The following is a 24,015-nucleotide window of genomic DNA, read 5'->3' on the forward strand; positions in this document are numbered from 1 at the left end:
TATATATATATATAATTGTTGCATAAGTATATGTTTTCAAGAGTCTGAAGAAAGCTTCAATTCAATTTGGTGGCTGGAATAGTAGATACTTACTTAGAAGCAAATAAAATTAGTGACAATGAATTTCACAATTTTAAAACTTTGCTTCTGAGAGAACAAATGCCATATACTTAAAAGCCTAAGAGCCTGTTTTGGGTATCTCTGCCCCTGACTGACTTCTACACATAACGTTGAGAAAGTAATTAAATCTCGCTTTCCTGGACAGTGAAATAGAAATAATAATTGTTTTTGTATTATAGGATTATAGTATATTGGTTGAATCAAATGATGTAAGATACTATTAACAATAAGAATCCATTATTACTCTGCATATAAATAATCTTTAGCACACTATCACTGAAAATGAATACAGTGATATGATTTCATAAACTTTTTTCATGGCTTCCTAAGCTAAAATATTCTGAGTTAAAATGTTTGTTAGGATAAGTTGACTATATTCATACTATTATACTTCTTTAGTATTCTATAAAAAGCATGCATTTGCTATTATTTTTCCACTGACTTACTGTAACATATTAAGCTTGCTTCCATTGAAAAATCCCCAAGTGTGATATACATTACATGTAAGATTTCTCATATTTCTGTTAGGGAAGACTTTACCTTGGATATAAAGTTTGTTTACATGTAACTCTCCATAACTTTGACAAGTTACATTGGTAAAATAGCTGTAACAACAGGATCTGCACACTCAGCAAAACAAAGGCCTACCCTACTTTTTGAGACAGATTGTTTCTATACTTAATAAAATGTCCTAAACTCTCTGGGACTTGATCTTCAAAATATGCCAAAATAATACAGTTTACAGTTTTCAATCAACAGGCAAAGAATACTTGTTCCAAAGGAGTTCAGAGTCTGTGAGAAAACACACGCACAGAGAAGAAACAAGTACACTAGACTACAATATGGTAGGTGCTAAGATAAGGCTTTAAAGGGACTCCTTGGGTGAAGGGGTGTTGAAAGGCAGGTTTCAAGGGGTGTGATTAGATTACATTACATTAGTTAAGGAGAGTAGGCATTCACCAAGTTAGTGAGGGAGGGAAAGAGAAAGAGGCAGAGCTTTTCCAGAGCACACATGCAGAAGAAAGCACATTAAACACATCACATTCTGGAAAATACAAGCAGATCACTGGCAGAATGTAGAATGCAGAGTAGGATGTAGCAGAAAAAAATATGTGACCAGAATCCACCAAAATACCAAAAGTTGTCTAAGCCAGAACTCAAAAGAGTAGCACCATTTTTAAGGCAGTTAAATTACAGCTGAAGTGATGCTAGGAAGCCACAGGCTAACCTCACCTGCCAAGGCAAGTCTCTCCATAGAAGAATCCGTGTCCATCACAGGTACAGAAAATGACTTGAACACAGTCTATGTCTCTCTGCTGGCTCCCCTCTCCCTATTCCCTGCTACTGGAAGGGGCTCATCCTAATTCCCAGGTAAAATAAAAAGAAAGAAAATAGAGTCAAAAAAGAACAAGGAATTTACCTTCCACAGAGTCCTGCCCTCTAAGAGAAATGTAACTGTCTGTCCATAGCTGCAACTAAAACATAGCTTATAACTTCACATCAGACCGTAACCTAAGGCTGTTCAAACAAAATCACCACTAAGGATCAAATTGCTGTACTAGGATTGCCTGTTAATTAGGAAAAATTAAAGTTCCTATCTCATATGGTTGTGGTGGTATTTTAGTCACTATGTTGTCCGACTCTTTTGACGCCATGGACTATAGCCTGCCAGGCTCCTCTGTCCCTACCTCAAATAGAAAAATTAATTCCAAATGCATTCAAGTGAAGAATATAAAAATATGACAAAAGCACAAGAAAACTTGGCTAAATGTATGTCAAAATCCTGCAACATAGAAAACTTCTAGAAAGAAACCTAAAAATCATGATGGGATAAACTGATCTATAGATTAATTTGGTGAAAATAAACATTTTAACAAAGCTGAGGCTTCCGATCCATGTACATGACATAGTCAAGTTTCATTATTGAGATGACATCTCAATGATAGCTATGTTTTTTAACATTCCTGCAAAACAGTGAATTATTAAATACTGAGTCATTGCTTCTGGGGAAATAAAAGGTTAGGTTCCTGTAAACATCTGGGCATAACATTTTTTTTAAGTCAATTAATAAATAACCTTGTTTTATGTGTGTTTTATCTAGCTAAAGATCCCTTACTTAATATATACTGTTGAACTCACTAATATTGAACTCAGAGCCAACAATAACTCCTGAATGAAGTTTAGCTAAACACATATATCTTCTCCATAAGACATATCACAGCCTTCCTGTGCTTAAAGACACTACAAAGCATTTGGGAGCCATTTTAAATAACTAAATCACCAAACAAAAAACACAAAAATAAAACGTGGCACTAAATAAACCAAGAAAAGGACACTTGCTTATGCCAGGAGAACTGAAACAAGAGCAGACTGTCATCTTGTTCAATGCCAGTTCAGATTGTGCACGCAGGGTAACTCAATTTTTCACCACTCCGCACTTGTCAGTAAATGATCACAAAAGCACTGCAAGGATTATTTAGGGATTACATATAAATTTTAGCAAATAGACCAATTCACAAATACAGAATCCATGAATAATGAGGATCAAATGGATCTCAATTATTTAGGTATCCTTTCATTTCAGCAGTATTTTATAGCTTTCAGTATTCTTTAACATACTTTGTTAGATTTATCCATAAATATCATATTTTTATACTATTTTTAAATAGTATTTTTTTAAGATTGTTCCTTGCTGCATGTGCTCAATCATGTCAGACTCTTTTGCAAACCCATGGACTACAGCCCATCAGGCTACCCAGTCAATGTAATTTTTCAACCCAGGGATCAAACCTGCGTCTTGTGTCTCCTGCAATGGCAGGTGGATTCCTTACCACCGTGCCACCTGGGAAGCCTTGCTAGTGTATAGAAACACAATCAATTTTTGCATATTTATCTTGTATCCTTCAATCTTACTATACTTATTCATTAGGTCTAGTAGGAGTCCATCAGATTTTCTACACAAAAAATCAGGTCACATCTGTTTATTAGGACTTTCTTTTATTCCTATTCCAGAACCTATTGCCTGGTTCTGCATCTCAGTAATGCTGACACTGGAGTTTTTAGAAACCACTCCTTCCACTTCAAATATTTTTGAAAAGTTGGTGTAGAACTAATATTATCTTTTCCTACAGTATTTAGTAAATTCACCAATTGGTCCAATAGGTGAACTGGACCTACAGTTTTCTTTGTGGGAAGTTTCTTTTTTTAACTACAACTTTAGTATCTTTAACACATATATAGCTATTCAGATTATTTCTTCTGCTTCCTCTAGAATTAATTTATCTTTTTTCTACATCATTAAGATGGAAACTAAGGTCATTTATTTGAGATCTTTCTTCTTTTCTAATATAAATATTTAAAGCTATAGATTTCCCACTAAGTACTGTTTTAGCAACATCTAATACATTGTGTTTCTGTTCTTACTCAATGTAAAATACTTTATAATTTCCCTTTTTGTTTCTTCTTTTAATCATGAATTACTTATAAGATGCTATTTAATTTTCAAATATTGTAGATTTTCCAAGGATATTTCTATTAATAATTTCTAATTCAACTGCACTGTTATCTGAGAAGGGTCATTTTAGGAGTTGATTCCTTCTGAATTATTGAGATTTGTTCTATGGCCCAAAATACAGTATATCTTGGTAAATGTTCTGTATGAACTTGTGAACAAATGGGTATCCTGACCTTCCTGTATAAAGTGGTTTGTAAATGCAGCCAGGTCAAGTTGGCTGACAGTGTTATTCAAGTCAACTACATCTTTGAAACTTCTTTTTCTGTCAATTTGTTACATCAATTATTGAGAGGGATCACTGAAATCTCTGACCATAATTGTGAATGTTTCCTTGAATTTCTATTAATTTTTGCTTCATTTGTTTTGAAATTCTATTACTAGGTGCCAGTGGCTCAGTGACAAAGAATCTGCCTGCCAATGCAGAAGCCCTGGATTCCCACTCTGGGGCAGGAAGATTCTCTGGAGATGGAAATGGCTACCCACTCCAGTACTCTTTCCTGGGAAATCCTGTGGACAGAGGAGCCTGGTGGGCTACAGTCCATGGGGTTGCAAAAGAGTGAGACACAGCTTAGCAACTAAACAGCAACAACAACAACAAAACATTTAGCACTAATAGTCCTCTTAATTAACTGATCCCTTTATTGTTACGAAATGATCTCCTTTAGCCCAGGTAGGAAATATTCCTTGCTCTGAAACCTACTGTAATACTAATAAAACCAGTCCAAATTTCTTTCAACTAAGTCAGTGTGTTACTTTCTTTTTCCATTCTTTTAATCTATTTGTGTTTACAGTTACTATTTCTTACAGGCAAGTATATGGTCAGCTCTTGCTTTTTAATTCAATTTCAGCCTTCAAATCAGGATGTTTTTTAACACTACTTATTTTTTTAAAAATATAAAACACCACACAAATTTATGTGTCATCTTTGTACATCTCTGTATCATTCTAATTTTACATGTGCTGCTGAGGCAAACACTATTTACATTTAATAGGATTATACAATATAATTAGGTTTGAACCTATTATATTATTATATTTTTCCCATCTGGTCTTTGGTCCCTTCATCTTTTCATGGTTTCTGTTGACTTAATTATTTTATATATTCAATTCCATCTACTGCTTTGGCTTATTAGCTATAAGTTTTTGTTTTGCTATTTTACTGCTAGAGTTTATGACATATATCTTATCTACCTTTATACTGTACCACCTAACGAAGGGCATTAAAATCTTTAATAATATCCTTCCATTTCTCCCTCAACCTTCAAGCTGTTACTATGCACTGTACTTTTTTGTGTGCTATAAGCCTCACAATAGCTTAATATTTTTCTCTGAATAATACATTACCTTTCAAAAAGATTATACATTTACCCAAGTAATGACCATTTCTGCTTTTTTCTTTGTTCATCTTTTGCATTTTCCTGCTGCCTGAAGGACATTCTTTAAAATTTTTCCTATAGTGGTATTTGCATAGATATTTCTCCAACAATGACATACAAAAAGCCAACAAGCAAATAAAGAGACATTAAACATCACTAATATCAAAGATGCAAATGAAAACTCTAAGATGTCACTTCATATCTAGTATGATGGCCAACAGCAAGGAGCAGAGGGAGGGAGGGAAAAAGGGAGGGAGGAAGAAAGGAGAGAAATAAGCACTGGTGAGGATGTGGGGAACTTGGAGCTCTTGTTTATTATTAGTGGGAATGTGAAATGGTGCAGCCACTATGGGAAACAGTCATTAAACAGAGAACTACCACAGGATCGAGCAATTTCACTTCTGGATATACACCCAGAATAACAGAAAGCAGGCATCTGAACATACACTTGCACCCCCATGCTCACTGCAGTACTACTCACAATAGCCAGAAGGTGGAAATGCCCCATATATCTATTGACAGATGAATGGATGAACAAAATGTGATATACACAGAGTATTAGCCAGCCTTAAAAATGAAATTGTGACACGTGGTATGACATAAATGACATTATGCTAAGTAAAATAAGCCAGTCACAAAAGGACAAACATTGTACAATTCCACTTATATGAGATATCTAGAGTAGTCAAATTCATAGACAGAAGTAGAATGGTGGTTGACAGGGGCTGATGGATTGAAGAATGGGGAATTAGTGTTTTAATGGGTCTAGAGTTTCAGTCTGGGAGTATCAAAATTTCTGCAGATGGATAATGGTGATGGTTGCGTAACACTGTTCCTGTACTTAATGTCACTATACACTTAAAAATGGGCTTCCCTGGTAGCTCAGTGGTAAAGAATCCACCTGCCAGTGTAGGAGATGTGGGTTCAATTTCTAGGTTGGGAAAGTCCCCTGGAGAAGGGAATGGTAACCCACTCTAGTATTCTTGCCTGGGAAATCCCATGGACAGAGGAGTCTGGTGAGCTACAGTCCATGGGGTCACAAGAGAGGCAGATACAACCTAACAACTCTATAACAACAAGACTTAAAAATAGTTAAAATGTTAAGTTCTGTGTTATATACTGAATATTTTATAGTAATTTAAAAATTTTAAACAGAAGAGTCACTTCTTTTTCATTTCCTCTGGAATATATTGTTATTGAAATATAGTTGATTTACAATGTTCTGTTAATTTTGGGTGTACAACAAAGTGATTTAGTTATATATAAAAAATATACACATATATTCATCAGGTTATTTTCAATTACAGGTTATTACAAGATATAGAATACAGTTCCCTGTGTTATACAGTAGGTCCTTGTTATTTATCTATTTTAAACACAGTAGCGTGTATCTGTTAATTCCAAACTCCTAACTCATCCCTCCCCTACCTTTCCCTTTGGTAACCATAAATTTTGTTTTCTGTGTCTGTGAGTCTGTTCTGTAGTAAGTTCTTTTGTATGACAAGTCACTTCTCAGAAAACATTCTCAGCAGGAACAGAATCCAAAGTTGACAAGTATTTTATGGTATGTTTAAAATGTCACTTGACTCTTCTGGCCTGTACATTCCAACAAAAACTCTGTCATCCTTATCTCTATTTCTCTATATATAATGTCTTTTTTTTTTCCCCTGACTGATTTGAAGATTTCCCTTTACTATCACTGATTTTCAGTCATTTGAATATTGTTTCTCTCAAATTAGATTCACTGAGCTTTACACAGCTATGAAGTTTATACTGGATTGGCAAAAAGTTGGTTTGGGTTTTTCCACAATATTTAATGGAAAAGTCATTGAAAAGTGAAAGTGAAGTCGCTCAGTCGGGTTCGACTCTTTGCGACCCCCATGGACTGTAGCCTACCAGGCTCCTCAGTCCATGGGATTTTCCAGGCAAGAATACTGGAATGAGTTGCCATTTCCTTCTCCAGGGGAAAAGTCATTATTTGGTCTAATATTTTCCTGTTCCCCCTCCCTTCTCCTGAACATCTAATTAATTTATCTTAGACATATGATGTTATCCAACAGCTCACAGACGCTCTGTTCATTTTTTTTCTGTCTTTTCACTCTTTGCTTCATTTTGGTTAGCTGCTATTCCCTACATATTCCAGCTCACTTACCTTTTCTTCTACAGTGTCTGCTATTAATTCCATCAAGTATTTTTTACTTCAGACATTGCATTCTTCATTGCTAGAATCCCCATTTAAGTCTACTCTCATGCCTTTGATTCATATTCTCATCATTTTCCCATTTTCCTCTACCTTCCTGAACATGGACAGCATTATTAGTAGCAACTCTTTTTACAGTTTTGTCTGCTGAATCAATCATCTCTGTCATTTCTGGGTCTCTTTCTAGAGATTAATTTTTTTACCCTAGTTATGGGTTATAGTCTCAGGCTTCTTTGCAAGCATTTTAATTTTTTAATAGAAATGAAACTGACATCAAATTAGCCATTGCAAAGTGAAGACATCAGGGGCATTAGTACAGCCACAATGTCGTGCAACCACCACCTCTACCTAGTTTCAAAATGTTTTTATCACACCAAAATAAACTCCATACCCACTAGGCAGTTATTCCTCTTTTTTCCTTACCCCCCAGGACCCGGCAACCACCAATCTGCACTCTGTCTCTATAGATTTATTATTCTAGCTATTTCATGTAAATGGAATCGGACAATATGTGACTCTAGTGTTTGACTCCTTTCACTTAGCAAAAGAGTTTTGAGGAGCATCACATTATACCATGTATCAGTATGTCATCTTTTCTTACAGACAAATAATATTCTATGGTGTGTATGTACCACAATTTGTTTACCCATTCATCCATCCATTTGGGCTGCTTATACCATCTGGTTATTATAAATAGTGTTAATATGAACATGTGTGTGCATATATTGGAGTAACTGTTTTCAGTTCTCTGGGGTGTATATCTAGGAGTGGAATTGAATGGCAATATTATGTTAAACACTCTAAAGAAATCCCAAACTGTTTTCTACAGAAAATAAAACACTTTACATTCCCACCAGTATAGTACAAGTGTTCTGCTTCCTCCACAATACCACCAACAGTTGTTATTGTCGGTCTCTCTGATTCCAGCCATCCTAGAGAGCAAGAAAGGATACTCATGGTGGTTTTCATTTGCATTTCCCTAATTACTAATGAGGCTGAGTATTTTTGTTCACATACATGTTGGTCATTTGTACATTTTCTTTGGAGAACTATTTATTCAAGTCCTTTACCCATTTCAGTTGGGTCTCTTTTTATTGTTGAGTTACAAGAATTATAGTTCTTATACTTACGTCACTGATCCATTTTGAGTTAATTTTTGTATGTGGTGTTAAATAGGAGTCCATGTTTATTCTTTTGCATACAGATATCCAGTTGTCTTAGAACTCTTATTGATATTATTCTTTCCTGCGCTGTGTGTTTTGGGGCAATCTTGTCAAAAATCAGTGGGTCATATACATAATAGCTCATTTCTAGCCTCTCAATTCTATTCCATTGGTCCTCCTTCCTTACGCCAGAACCACACTGTTTTGATTATTGTAGACTTACAGTATGTTTTGAAATGGAGTATGTAGGAGCTGTCCAACTCTGTCCTCTTTCAAGACTGTTTTGGCTATTTGGGCCCACTGCAATTCTATAAGCAATTGAGGATCAGTTTTTCAAGTTCTGCAAAAAAGGTCACTGGAATTTTGACAGACTTTATACTGAATATGTAGACAATTTTGCACAGTACTGCCATCTTAACAATACTAAGTCTTCCAATCCATAAACAAAAAAATATCTTTCCATTTACTTGAGTCTTCTTTAATTTCTTTCAACACTGTTATATAGTTTTCAGAGTACAGGTCTTCCAATATCTGTATGCTTCTGGATGCTGTTATAAATGGAACTGTTTTCTGAATTTCCTTTTTGGATTCTACACTGCTGGTATAGAGAAACAGAACTGTATTTTGTATCATCTTGTACTGCAGCTTTTCTGAATTCGTTAGCTCTGTTTTTTTCCTTTGTATTCATAGACTCTTTGGGATTATCTATATTCATGGCACATGTCATCTGCAAATAGAAATGGTTTTACTTCTTCCTTCCAGATTTGGATGTCTTTTATTTCTTTTTCATGTCTAATTACTCTGGCAATAACTTCCAGTACAACGCTGAACCAGTGGTAAGAACAGGCATCCTTGCCTTGTTCCTGAATATAAGAACTTTTTAGTCTTTCACCATTAAATTGGATGCTACCTGCGAGTTTTCCATAAGTGCACTTTATCATGTTGAAGAAGTGCCCCTCTATTCCTAGTTTTTGCATGTTTCTACTATGAACAGGTACTGAATTTTATCAAGTGCTTTCTGTATCACACAGGAGGTGATCATCTGTGTGTGGTGTGGGTTTCCATTGTCTATTAATGTAGTGGATTATATTGATTGATTTTCCTATGTTGAACCACTCTTGCATTCCTAGAGTAAATTCCACTTGGCTGTGGTATACAATCCTTTAAATATATTGTTGGATTTAGTTTCTTAGCATTTTGTTGAGGACTTTTACACCTATATTCATAAGGAATACTGATTTGCAGTTTTTTCTTCCTCATGGTGCCTTTGTTTTGGCTTTGATATCAGAGTAATACTGGTTTTACAGAATGAATTAGGAAGTATTCCCTTCTCTCCTATGTTTTGGAAAAGTCTGAGAAGGATTGGTGTTAATTCTTCTTTAGATGTTTGGTAGAATTCATTAGTGAAGCCATCTGGTTCTGGACTTGTCTTTGGGAGAGATTAAAAAAAAAAAACTGATTCAATCTGTTTACTTCTAATAGGTCTGTTGAAATTTTCTATTTCTTCTTGAGGCTGTTTTGGTAATCTGTGTTTCTAGAAATCTGTCCATTTCATGTAGGTTATCCAATCTGTTGGCATACAACTGTACTATAAGCCATAGTACTCTCTAATAATTCTTTTACTTCTTTAAGGTCGTGGTAATGTCCCCGCCCCACTTTCATTTCTGGTTTTAGTTATATGCATCTTTGCTCTTTTTGTCAGTCCAGCTTGTCAGTTTAGTTGATCTTTGCAAAGAACCAACTTTAAGTTTTAGTGATTCTCTATACTGCTTTCCATTCTCTATTTTATCTCCACTCTAATCTTTATTATTTTCTTTCTTCAGCTAGCTTTGGGTTAATTTACTCTTTTTCTGGTTTTCTTAAAGTGAAAAGTTAGGTTATTTGTTTGAGATTGTCCTTTTTAAATGTAGGCGTTTACTGCTATAAATTTCCCACTGAGCACTGCTTTTACCAATCCCGTAAGTTATAGTACACTGTATTTTTATTTTCATTTGTCTGTGTTGTTCAGGCGTTCAGTCATATCCAACTCTTTGCAACCCCATGGACTGCATGACACCAGACTTCCCTGTCACTCTCTCCCAGAGTTTGCTCAAACTCACGTCCATTGAAACAGTGATGCCATCCAACCATCTCATCCTCTGTCGCTCTCTTCTCCTCCTGCCCTCAATCTTTCCCAGCATCAGGGTCTTTTCCAATGCATTGGCTCTTTACATCAAGCTCAAAGTATTGGAGCTTCAGCATCAGTCTTTCCAATGAATATTCAGGGTTGATTTCCTTCAGGATTGACTCGGTTGATCTCCTTATTGTCCAAGGGACTCTCAAGAGTCTTGCCCAGTACCACAGTCCAAAAGCATCAGTTCTTCGGCACCTCAGCCTTCTTCATGGTCAAACTCTCACATTCATACATGACTACTGGAAAAATCATAGCTTTGACTATATGGACCTTTGTCAGCAAAGTGATGTCACTGATTTTTAATACACTGTATACATTTGTCATAGCTTTTCTTCCAAGGCACAAGTGTCTTTTAATATCATGGCTGCAGATACTATCCACAGTGATTTTGGAGCCCAATAAAATAAAGTCTATCACTGTTTCCATTTTTCCCCATCTGTTTACCATGAAGTGATGGGACTGGACATCATGATCCTAGTGTTTTGCATGCTGAGTCTGAAGCCAGCTTTTTCACTCTCCTCTTTCACCTTCATCAAGAGGCTCTTTAGTGGCTTTTTGCTTTCTGCCCTTAGGGTGGTGTTATCTGCATATCTGAGGTGATTGATTATTTCTCCCAGCAATCTTGATTCTAGCTTGTGCTTCATCTAGTCTGGCATTTTGTATGATGTACTCTGCATATAAGTTAAATGAACAGGGTGACAATATACAGCCTTCATTTGCCTTTAATTATTTGCTTATTTACCCTATGATTTCTCCTTTGATCTGTTGGCTGTTTAATAAGAGTATGTTGTTTAATTTCCACATATTTGTGATTTTTTTTTTGTATTCTTTCTGTCATTGATTTCTAGCCTTATTCCACTGTGACCAGAGAAGATACTCTGTATGGTTTCAATCTTTCAAAACATACTGAAGTTTGTTTTGTGACCTAACACATGGCCTATTCCTGGAGAATGCTTTATGTGCACTTGGTAAGAATCCGTATCCTGATGTTGCTGAATGCTTTTTATATGTCCATTAGGTCTAATTAGTTTATAGTGCTATTCAAGTCCTCTGTGTCCTTACTGATCTTCTGTCTAGATATTTTATCCCTTATTCAAGGTGAGGCAAGCATTTTAATTCTGGATGACAAACATTGTGAATTTTACATTAGGTTCTGGATTGTGTGGCATTCCTCTGTATAGCTTTGGACTTTGTTGTGGTGCACAGTTAAATTACTTGGGATCACTTGGAGTCTTCTGAAGACTTTTCAATACCCTATGTATTACAAGGTCTTTATAAACTAGACAGTGGAAACACAAACTATTCCCAGCCTCGTGTGGGCTCCAGAAATTCTTTTCTTACTACTCTCCAGTACTTCTTTCCCTGACTTTGATATGGTCCTGTCATGCATCTACAGATCAGAACTGAGCCAAAGACTCAAGAAGAACCCTCTGGAGCACTCTAGAATGCATATATGCTTGAGTGCACTCTTAATTATATATTTGCCACCTCCCCCCACAGCTCCCTTCTCTCTGGTACTCTGACCTACAATTCTAACCACCTTGGCCTTCCCAAACTCTTACCTTTGTTTCCTAATCCCAACAATATGTGGTTCTGTTTTGATTCCTCCTCCTTCTACTGCAGCATGCAAACAACCTCTAGGCTCTGTTTTAAACTACTGCAATAGAAGGGCTTACTTCCGTTTGTTTCTCTTCTCTCAGGGATCACAGTCTATTGCTACCTGCATTCCAATGTCTAAAAACCATTGTTCACACACACACACACACACACACACACACACACACACACACACATATGCTCTCAAGTTTTTAAGTAGGAAGAGTATATTATTGCTACATAACAAATCACCCTCAACTTAGTGGCTTAAAAAATAAGCATTGTTTAAATCTACTTTCTAAGGTTCAGCAATCAAGGACAAGCTTGGCTTAGTGGTTCTAGCTCAGAATCTCTCATGGTGCTGCAGTCAAGATGCTGGTGGGCCAGCAGTCTCTGGGGTGGAAGCTTCATGAGGGCTAGAAGACCTGCTTCCAAGAAGGCTCAGTCACACAATGTAAGCGAAAGGCTTCAGTCCTTGTTAGCCATTGGCAGGAGACCTCAATTTCTCACCATGTGGGCCTCTCCAGTGAGCTATTCACAACGTGGCAGCTAACTACTCTCAGAGTGAGCAATGCAGGGTGACACAGAGGGAGAGAGAAGAGAAGCTTTTTTCTTTTGGGGGGCCACACTCCGCAGCATATAGGATCTTAGTTTCTCACCAGGAACTGAACCTGTGCCCCCTATGTGGAAGCACAGTCTTCTGGGCTGCCAGGGAAGTCTTCCACGATGTCTTTTATAACCCACCCTTGGAAACGATCCATCACTTCCATCATATTCTACTGGCCAGACCTGACAGAGCATTAACACAAGGGTGGCAGAGATCACTGGGGGCTATCTCGGAAGCTGGCTGTCCAGAGGACAAATCCTGTTATGTCAGCATGGCAGAAAGCCAAAATCCTTCTTAAACATTTTAACCTCCCTGTGATTACTACTTTTTTTAATCCCCTAATTGTAAACTGCATCCTATGACTTTAAAAGGGGATGGGCAGATTGTAGACCCTACTCCACAGCCAGACTTTATAAAGAAAAATAACTAAGAGTAAGTACCAGCAGCTTTTAAGTGAAAAGGACAGTTCTGGGGCATATGGTAAGAAAGCGGAGCGCACTTATAGATGGCCTGCCTTGAGAAACATTCAAGTGCTTCACTCCCCCAAACAATTACTTACGCTAATGACCAACTTAAACATCTGCCCTCCTTTCTCAACAATCTCCAGAGCAACAATAGCAACAATACCAGTCACAGTAACTTTAACAGAAGTTAACAAGAGTACTAGGACCAATGCTAAGCATCTGGCCTTTGTTATCCCAATTATTCCTCACAACAGACCCGTGGGATACTATCATTATCCCTTAAACTTTAGACCTTTTGTCTCTCGATGACCAAACCCTGGCTTTACACTTTACAGTGTACCTTGATACAACTTTATGCTTTCTATATAATACCTGGCTCCCTCTTGTTCTATAGGATTCTCTACTTTTCTGGCACTGAAGCTTTATTTTGTCCTCCCTATTCTCCTACTTCACTTGAATCAGGTCTTAAAGCTTCCCCTTAGCTTCCATGCTCCCAACAGCAACTACCAAACCTCTTTAGAAGGAATCACCACTTTAGACTTCTATTAAATCCCTGCTGCTGGGCTCTCCCAATGCTACAGCTGACTAACACAGACTTCCCAACCCCTTGGGACACACTGCCCAGTCAAGTGTGCCTCACCAACTAATCCGAAAACATCTGCCCTATTTTGGTCACTAGTTTTCAAGTATCATTTCACAGCACATGTGGCTTCTCAATTTATATTTGCTGCAGCTTAATGTTGAAATTGTTTCCTTTCCCTCAAAGTGAAAGTGTTAGTCACTCAGTCGTGTCCGATTCTTCCCAATCGCATGGACTATAGCTGACCAGGCTCCTCTGTCCATGGAATTTTCCAGGCAAGAAAGCTGGAGTGTGTTGCCATGTCCTTCTCTAGGGGATCGTCCCAACCCACAGATCAAACCTGGGTCTCCTGCAGTGCAGGCATATTCTTTACCATCTGAGCCACCAGGAAGCCCTGCTGCTGCTAAGTCACTTCAGTCGTGTCCGACTCTGTGTGACCCCACAGACAGCAGCCCATCAGGCTCCCCCGTCCCTGGGATTCTCCAGGCAAGAACACTGGAGTGGGTTGCCATTTCCTTCTCCAATGCATGAAAGTGAAAAGTGAAAGGGAAGTTGCTCAGTCGTATCCAACTCTTCGCAACCCCATGGACCTCAGCCTACCAGGCTTCTATGTCCATAGGATAAGGGCTAGTAATTAATCATCAGGAAGAAAGATCCAAACTCTTAGTACAGTATGCTGGAAACACAGGTTACCATTAGTTATTTGTTGAATGAATGAAAAAAATAAATAAATAAACTAATGACTAACTTAGAAAATTCTGAAGGGGATATAATCCAAAGAATTTTTACAAATAAAAAGATAAAGATGCCAGTGAAAACATATAAGCAATTCACAAAAGCCAAAACACAGAAGAATATAAGCAAATCATAGAAATTAAAATTAAAATATCACTTTTTGTCAGACAGATTGACAGAGATGGAAAATTTGTCACAGAAATAAGGAAACAGGCATTCTGATAAACTTCTAATAGATATAATTTTGTATTTTTGGTATTTATGCATGAAATATCTTTGAAATATACATATTCCTTTGAATAGTATTTCCATTTCTAATAATTAATTGCAAGAAAATAATGGACAAAGGAACACAGGTGTATATAAAAAAATACTCATGGTGGCATTAACTATAATGCAAAATCTGTCCAACAATAAGGATTTGATTAAATAAATTTTAGTACTTTCAAACTATGGATTAAATCACTTCAGAGTATTATTTATGTATTACATAATCCCAGTTTTTAAAAATAATATATATTCACAAAAAAACATACCTGCATAGAAAAAAATTTAGAAGTATACACCCCAAAATGTTAGCAGTGATTATTTCTGTAAAAGAATAATGGAATTACTGGTGATTTTTTTTTCCTTTTTACATATCTATACCACCTAATTTTTCTGCATGAGTTGTACATGGATGAGAACACACACTTTTAAAAGGTAAAAGTAAAAATGAAAAGAACAATTTAAAGGCGGAAGTATCATTATGGCAGCAGGACATGGTACATTCCTATGTTACTTAGTAATAATGTCAGCTAGAGACAATATCAAAGAGGATACCAAGTATCTCAGTATTCAATACTCTATTTTTTAATTAGTTCTAGGAACACATATGGAATAATTTGCTAGTACTAATCAGGCATTTTAAGAAACAAAACACCTCCCGAATAAAAATTTATCTACTAATCCTAAAGATAATACTGAAAATCACAAAGTGAAAAATCTCAACTGCTGCAAGATGCCAGCTTCAATCACCTTTTCATGCCTTTTCACGTTTATCTTGAGAACTCTCTCTCTAATGAGAAAGCAGTCACCATAAAAATAACAAAACATAAAAATCTTGTAAGTTTAAAAATTCAATGTGACTTTAGGTTTGGCCAAAGAGGAAGTGTTCTCTATAACTTCTACTATTCCAAATTAGGTTAGTTTTTTCTCTCAGACTTGAACAGTTTGGGAGGATAAAAATCAATAACAAGAGGGGGTCCTGCAGCGAGCTGAGAAATACTTATTTGTTACAAGCAAAGCATGTCTATCTCCTGGCACTGTGGACAACTTCTAGCCAAAGAGCAGGGAACTGCTGTGGCCATGCAGAATGTTGCCTAGTTTTGTCTGCAAGGCCTGGTTCAACATGGCCAGCAGCACTGAGGGTTAGTAAATCCTCATTAGGACTGAGTCATAAACCATAATTTTCAATGATGTGGTCTGACATAAAACAAATGATAATTTCTGTCTGTCTGTGGTAGAATTATTGTACCCATATAATTAACAGCAGGTGTCCACACAGTCACTTAGGGGAACTTCACACCTACAGCGCAGTTTCTAAGTCACATCCTGCAAAGCGCCATCAATGCAGCCAGCGGGACTTGACGGCAACCCTGAAGGCACAGGAAGCACTAAGCACAGTACATCCCCTTTAGCCTGCGTGAGGAGCGTCTTTGAGGAAAGCAGTATTTGCTACACAAGAAAACTGCCTAATTCAAGGAGAAAATCAAAGATCAGCCTTGCATAAAGGAGAGATTTACATTAATGGCATCTGCGTGAAGCAGCACCATACAATAACAAAACTTACAACACAACTGTGGTTACTGTGGACAAGAATGGAAACCTCCCTGCTTTAGTGACAACCCTAGCATCATTCACCCACTCATCCAGCAAATACGTAAATATCACAGACAACAGGAACTATTCTAGGACCTGGGGATTCGGCAGTAAACAAAGTAACAAGGAAGACAGATGTAAATTAACATTACCTATTTGAACAGAATTTCAAATGTCAGAGTGTCATTAAATAAAAGGGCAGGGTGTTATGAGAGCACATCCCAGGCCTGTGAGTCAACTGAACCAAGCACAGGGCAAGAGGTGGGTGGGGGGAGAATGAGAAGAGGTCCAGGGAGAGGTTAAGCAGGAACAACCATGCTTAATCTAGGACCTGAAAGAGTCTAGTTTCACTGAAGCATTTAGACTGTTTCCTAGGCACACATTAAGTCCAAGATGCAGAAAGATATCCAAGCCAAGAGATCAAGTTGGTAACTGCTCCCTAAGTCTGAAGCTCAGAAAAGAGGTCTCAACGAGGTATAAACTTAGAAGTCACTGACTCAGAAATGGTACATGAGGCAGAGGAACTGGAGATTTCTTAGGCAAGGTGAACTTCATGGAGCGGGGATTAGCAGGGAGGTCATGTATTACTCCCGCAAATCACAAAAAAATGTAATTTCTTCTTGCAGTGAAATTAATTACTCCTCTCTTGATTTGCAAATGTGAAATAACGTAATTTTCTAAAATTACAGTTATGATACAATACCCTTTTTTGTTCAGAAAGGGTAAGATTAAATGTATAAAGTTCTTGGAGAAATGCCAAGACCTAAGAAAACTATTTCTTACAGTGAGTATAAGCCATTATATGCTATAGTTTATTTAGCAGAGCACTTCCTTTTAGCCTTCTCCAGCACCCCAGAAAAAGGAATCTTTTTTAAAGCACTGATACAACTACTTCACAAGATTTGTCACTAGAAGTGCTTCCAGTCTGCAGAACTGCCACCTACTGAAGCTAGATCATGACTCCTGAATACACCAAGTCCTGGAGGGATGTGACATCAGAAAGAACAGACGAACCTTCTGCTGTTAGCACTCAAAATCTACCAGCGTTCAGGACTATTGCTATAATTCTTATACAACCTGCCCTGCAGCCTTCCTATGACAAATATGTAGTATGTAATTGCTCTATAAACTGGTGGTCAGGTTGTGGTTATAGGAAAGCTGAGTTAAAATGCTCTGCGATTTATGGCCCAAGCACCATATAAGAGTGACATGCCTTAACACAAACTCACCTGATTTATCTGAAGCATGTTAAAACAATATTGACCAAAGTGCTGTATCCCTCACGGCTCCAAAAACTAGAAAACGAAAATGAAGAAATAAAAGTTCAACTTAGTTGGTGATCACAATGATTAGCACTTTAAACACATGTTCGTGACCAAAAATCAAATATATAATGGAGCAGATCTAGATCAGCGTAGAACTTTCTACGATGATAAACATATTCTAGATCTTCACTGTCCAAACTGGTAGCCACAATGTGGCTACTGAACATTTGAAATGTGGCTAAAACAAATGAGAAAGTAAATTGTAAACGTCCTTTAATGTTATTTAAACTTAACCACATGTGGCGAGTAGCTACCATACTGGATGGAGCAGATCTAGGCTGAACAAAGTCTCTACTGGTTCTAGAGTTCTACAACAATTTCAGCAAAAGTGAAGCTGTAAAAACAATCTAAAAGTTTCAGATTAGTATTGAATATATACTTCCCTTGCTCCAGTAAGGTTTTAAACAGCTTTGTTCCCATCCTCTGTAAGATAAATTAAGCCTGAAGATGTAACATACATACTCTCTTAGGTGGAATGGAAAAGAGCACATGGTAAGGCTACCTAGTTTTGTTTTTTCCTGTTTCTGGCTTTAATATCATTACAAAAAAACTGCATGCATATTAAAATTTTATATAACATTTTCAAAAAGAAAATCACCACTGTGACACATCCCATTCTTACATTTGGATTTGTTTACTTATGGGTCTGACCTTCTTGGGATGGCTGTATTATTTTCATGTGGCAAATCTCTTCTACACTTAACTTAAAAATAGGTTATCAGGGACTTCCCTGGCAGTCCAGGGGTTAAGACTCCGTAAGAGTCTTAACTCTTACAGGGGGCACGGTTTGATAGTTTCACTACCAGGGATCAAACAAGATCCCACAACTCCCGTGACCCAAAAGAAAGGTAGCAAAGAAGGGCAGGAAAACCCAAACTTATAAATAAATGGATCTCATAATGGGAGAAGTTAGACAAAAAATTATCTACAGTCTCCCCAAAAAATTATCACAACTTTTATATACAGCAGAAGTTAAATTCAATCACTTGTGTAGAAACTTTTATACTAAAAACTTTTAATACTGAACTTTCCCTCTGAAGCAAAGTTTCTTGAGATATGTATATACAGATACCATATGAATATGCATGTGTGTTTATATGTATATACCTTTTTGACTACCATTTTTTCAAGATGACAAACTAGAGTCAATTCAAAATGACTTTGAAAGTTTTCAATTATCTAATAGTGACCTCAGCATCTATGTCAGTTTTTATATTTTTCAAGAGAACTGCATGTTGTAGAAATAGCACAAGGTCTGAGTACCAGCGAATTTGCACTTTAGTCCAAGCTCTTCAGGAGATTGTCTTTTGAGCCTTAGTAAATTACTTTGTGTATCTTAAGAGTTCTTTCTCTTGCTTCTATTTTCTTTTTCCTTTTTTAATTTTTCAAAAATAAGTGCAGGTCCTCTGGTAGGCAGCCTCTAATGAATAGAGGAAAGCAGCAATAACAAGCTACCATTTTCAAGACTGAGTTATAAAAAGACCATCATTACCCTCCTGCGTGCCACCTGCTCTCACTCTCTCACCTGTTTGCTCTGTGGGAAGCCGGCTGCCATGTGGTAAGCTGTCCTGTAAACAGACCTACGCGGCAAAGAACTGAGGGACACCTTGGGCCAAAAGCCCAAAAGAAACTGAGGCTTTTGGTCCAAGACGCCACAAGGAACTCAATCCTGCCAAGAGTCTCATGAATGACTCAGAAGCAGATCTTCCCCTAGTCAAGCTTTCAGATGAGATCACAGCCCCAGAAACAGCTTACCTGCAACCTCCTAGGAGACCTTGAGCCACAGGCACCCAGATAAGCTGCACCCAGATTTCTAACCCACAGAAACTGGGATGATGAATATTTGCTGTTTTAAATTCTTAATTTCTGGTGTAATTTGTTATGCAGCAATAAGTAAGACAGTCCTGGTCAACTCTAAAGTTCTATAATTCTATGATGCTTTAAATGTTAACTAATATATTTAGGCACACCCCCAAAAATCAATTCCCTGTTCAACATTAATAAATAATTAATGCTAGAATATGAAAGTGGTAAACTATGAAACTTAAACATTTACATTTCATTCAAGAGAAAATCATTAAAAAGTACAGCATGAGTGACATGGTGTTAAAATACACCACCAATATGTAAAACTACAAACCAAACCAATTTTCTTTTCTTAATCAAAAAACGTTCATTTGGACATTAAAATATGAATTAACTACTAAAAGCATTCTCGGTGTTCTAATATCCCTTTCTTCCCAGAATTTAACATTATTTAATAAGAATTTACCAAAGTTAAAAAAATCTCATTTTGCTTTTCATGTATGCCTTTAAAAGTTAAAAATGCTTATCTATAGACCTGTATGTGTTTCTTCAATATTAGAGTTTGGCAACACTGGTGGCTGATCCTGAGGAAAAGGTACAATAAAATACAGGGGAAGTTCTAATCTTCCCATATACAAAAGGCAGTTTTATGAAGAGGCAAAAACAAAAGCACCTATTCACTCAAAACTGACCATACAATTTTAAAAGTTCTGTAAGCCTTTCCTTCACAATTATAAAGATCTGTATAAATTAAAACATGAAACTAATCTGTCTGTAACAGCACTCTGGGAAGTCACAGGATAAAAACTCTGAACTTAGTTTTTTTCACAAACAAGTTATATTAGATTTATACCAATATAAAGATTTCAACTATTCCACGGACAATCTGGAATGCCCACCATAGCACATCTCTTTAAACTTCATTTCTTCTTTAAAGACATGCCACATCTACTGTCCTATATTTAAAAGAATCTGATAAAAATATCAAGTCATATCAATAAAATGCACTTCATAAAATCCACCTTCCCTTCATCTGTCAAAAAGTTTCCAGCTACCATTCATTCCAATTACAACTATGTACTTCTAAAGAAACCTATTCACGTGTCCCAAAAACGCCCTACAGTGATACCCTGTCAGGCACATTAGGACATGTAGTTCCAGATTCCAAGCTACTAAATGAAAACAGGCAGGATGGTTTATGGAGACAAGGCACTACTAACTGGAGACGACCTGCCACTCATGAAGAATTAAAGGTCCAACATGAATCTGAAATGTACTGCTGTTATCACTCGCTGTGTGTATTATGAATCACATTCTGCTCATTTGATTAATTGAAAGCTGTGCAAAATTCAATCTATAAAATCCTCAACAATTAAATCCTGCTTTATAAAATGGCATTATTAAATCATTATATCTATACAACATCTTATATTGACACCTATCCCACAACCAATAGGCAACCCTCACTTCAATGTCTTACCTGACAAGATGAAAAGCAAAACATTTACTATTCCCATTCTTAGATTCCAAACCACTACAAAACTAAATACCAACTCAAAGCTTCTTAAAGTTTTCGTGGGCTTCTTAAAAAGTGTTTTTAAAAAAGTTTTTCATTTCTTTTCAAAAGTACCACAAATAACTATTTTTCTGTAAGAAAATCAGAACAATTTGGGATATATTTTAACAGCGCCCAAGAGACTATGAAGGCTTCCCAGGTGGCTCAGTGATAAAGAATCAGCCTGCCAATGCAGGAGACCTGGGTTCGATCCCTGGGTTGGAAAGATTCCCTGGAGGAGGGCATGGCAACCCACGTTAGTATTTTTGCCTGGAGAATCCCATGGACAGAGGAGCCTAGCAGGCTACAGTCCATGGGGTTGCAAAAGTCAGCCAAGACTTAGCGACTAAATAACAAACAAAAGAATCTATGATATATTCTAGAGAAGTCTCACTCCATGAACCATTCCAGAGGAAAACATCCACATACATACTACCAGCCAAATAAAAAAGAAAATAGTTATCACATACCAATTTTAAATATCAGGTGCCATATTTTGCCATATTTATATTACCTCCTTTAATCCTCATCACCTTGGGATGTAGGTGATATCCCCATTTTTCTAGAAGTTGGGTCACTCTTCCATGGTCACATCACTAGGATTAAAACTCAGTTTTGTCTGGTTCAAAGTCCCCTTCCCTCCATTATATGTTAAATTATAAATAAAGACTCAACTCCTTAAAAATATTCCTGTAACAAAGGGCCTGATCTCTAAAACAATAATGGCAAGGATCCTATATAGAACTTCAGGGAATTACTCAAAATCTATGACAAAAATTATGAATTCTATACACACACCTAATATTTTGAGTATCTAGAAAGGGCATGAATATATCTAGATATGATTTGATTATAGTGTGTATTTCTCCACTATTCAGTCTAATAACAAAATTTAATTTTGCAATATCTAGACTTTTATTATGATCTGTACACATAAATAATCCGATATCCAGTGCTGAAAGTATACAAAAGAAAAGACAGAGAAATAGATGTAAAGAGGAGGTTAACTACAGAGAAAAAAAAAACCAACACATTGGCCAATTATAACTTTCAGAACCTGATTCTAATACAGAAAAACCACTCAACCTCACTTTCTATACTGTTTGTATACTAATAACTGATAATCAGCTTAGATATTTTTGATAGTCTTATTCTTTGTTGAAAACCAGACCAAGCCTCTCCTTCCTAGAATTTCATTCCAGGCATGGCAAGTAAGCTAAAATGTGAAATTTATATGGTCTTCCAGGCTGAATTATGTCGGAGTAAAGAACTATGATGTATGTAACTTATCCTCAAATGGTCTAGGAAAAAAAACATTATGTGTGTGACAGAAAGAAAGTAAATGATAAATTGTAAAATGGTAACAGATGACTCTTAGTTAAGGTTACAAGAATACTCTTTGCATTATTCTTATTATTGGTACTTTTCTGTAAACTTGAAATTATTTCCAAATAAAAAAAATGTAACTTAAAAATTACATGGCAGTCTATCTGAAGTTAACAGTGCAAACCTGGATTATACAGCAACATTTTCACAAATACAAAACACAGATTTTTAAAGAAAATTTTAGTGATGGGTGAAGAAATCTGAACCATTTCCTACCAACTAATGATCACTTAGGAATAAATTTCAAACTACACTGCCATGGAATGCAATGTGGCAACCGGTGCCTTGAGTTGAAAACAAGCAGGACAAAACCCTAGGTATCACATAGTTTAAGTTTCACAAATTTAATATAGACCTGCTGCAAAATACAGCAAATTTACAATGCAAGTGGTATGTGTTATCTCTGGTTTGCAATAAAATACAAACTGAAAAATGGAAAACCTGCCAAATTACAAAACAATCGAGATGCAGAATATCTAGATTTTGATGGTTTTATTAAACAAGATTTTTTTTCTTCCCTACTGCAGCTCAGTACACCGTGGTATGTGTGAATCATCTTGAGAAAGCAAGGACAGAGAAGAAATAGCCTCCAGGAGCAATGTTGCAATCTTTTCTCCTACAAGGTTGCTATTATCCTGCGTGTCCATCACAGTTTTGATTTCAAATATTCATCATGCTTTCTTAAAACATAAGGATGCATCAGAAAAAGTGATTAATGCTCAAAGTTCCCCCAAATCGTGAAATCAAACATTAAAATTGAAGGTTTTCAGCTAACAGTTAAACCACCTTTAAAAGATCATCTCATCTTTTCTGCAGGAATCACCCAACTTAAAATCCTTTAGTATGTTCCGTCAATTGAATGGTCTTTCTTTACCCAAGGAGATTTAAACCTTTTGGGGAAGGGGGGTGGGTGGGGAACGCGTCACGCCAAGTAAAGATCCTTTCCAAAGAAAATTCTCCGCAAGTGCAAAATTCTGCACATATTTCCAGGGACTTTCAGATCCCAAGGCCATTATCCCCGCCCCCTCTCCAGAAGGATCCCAGCTGAAGCGTTTCCCCGATCGCCTCTGCGGAACACCCTCCTGGACCCAATCCACACAGTGCCCGGCTCTCCCCCGAGGACGGGAGGCTCCGTCCTCTCCGGGTAGATTCTGTAACCGATCTTTGTCTCTCCGCCCAACTCCCTTCACCTCGGCAAGGTCACTAGCTGCCAACCACCCCTCTGAGCCGAGCCCTCACCGTAGTAGTTCCTAGGAGCCACGGCACAACTTGCGTGTCATAGGATACATTCTGCCCCCCTCGGCCCCACCTACCTTCCCCATTTCGGAGCCTTACGTCTTCATCACTTGCCCATTATACAGAAATAACCACCACCGCCGGCCCCCGGCGCGCCCCCGCCCCGCCCCGCCGATCCACCCGCGCCCCCCGGGCCCCTTCTTGGCAGACCCTCCAAGGATGGGCCCCCCACCCCGTCTCCCCTCCCTTCCCCTCCGCAGGGACCCTCCCCCTCCCTCTCCCGCACAGTCGCCTCTCCCGCAGTCCCCTCTTCCGGCCG

At 37.3% G+C, this 24,015-nt stretch overlaps 1 protein-coding gene across 17 annotated transcripts in view; it reads right to left on the reverse strand.

The window, feature by feature from the left end:
* Window positions 1-24,015, reverse strand: part of STAU2 (staufen double-stranded RNA binding protein 2) — a 320,999-nt gene that overhangs the window by 291,205 nt on the left and 5,779 nt on the right. For 6 of the 17 annotated variants that reach the window (XM_040262036.1, XM_040262045.1, XM_040262041.1 and 3 more), the window contains one exon: window positions 17,618-17,683. Coding sequence is in view for 10 of the 17 variants with exons in the window: in XM_040262045.1 (XP_040117979.1) it covers window positions 17,618-17,635 (18 nt within the window). In the remaining 7 variants the exon portion in view is untranslated. Of the gene's footprint in view, window positions 1-1,353; window positions 1,481-15,064; window positions 15,120-17,617; window positions 17,686-23,773; window positions 23,821-24,015 lie in introns of those variants that run through there. The other 11 variants (XM_040262043.1, XM_040262032.1, XM_040262038.1 and 8 more) reach the window with 6 other exon arrangements.

This window comes from Oryx dammah, unplaced genomic scaffold (genome assembly GCF_014754425.2).
Source record: "Oryx dammah isolate SB20612 unplaced genomic scaffold, SCBI_Odam_1.1 HiC_scaffold_19, whole genome shotgun sequence".
Lineage (NCBI taxonomy): Eukaryota > Metazoa > Chordata > Mammalia > Artiodactyla > Bovidae > Oryx > Oryx dammah.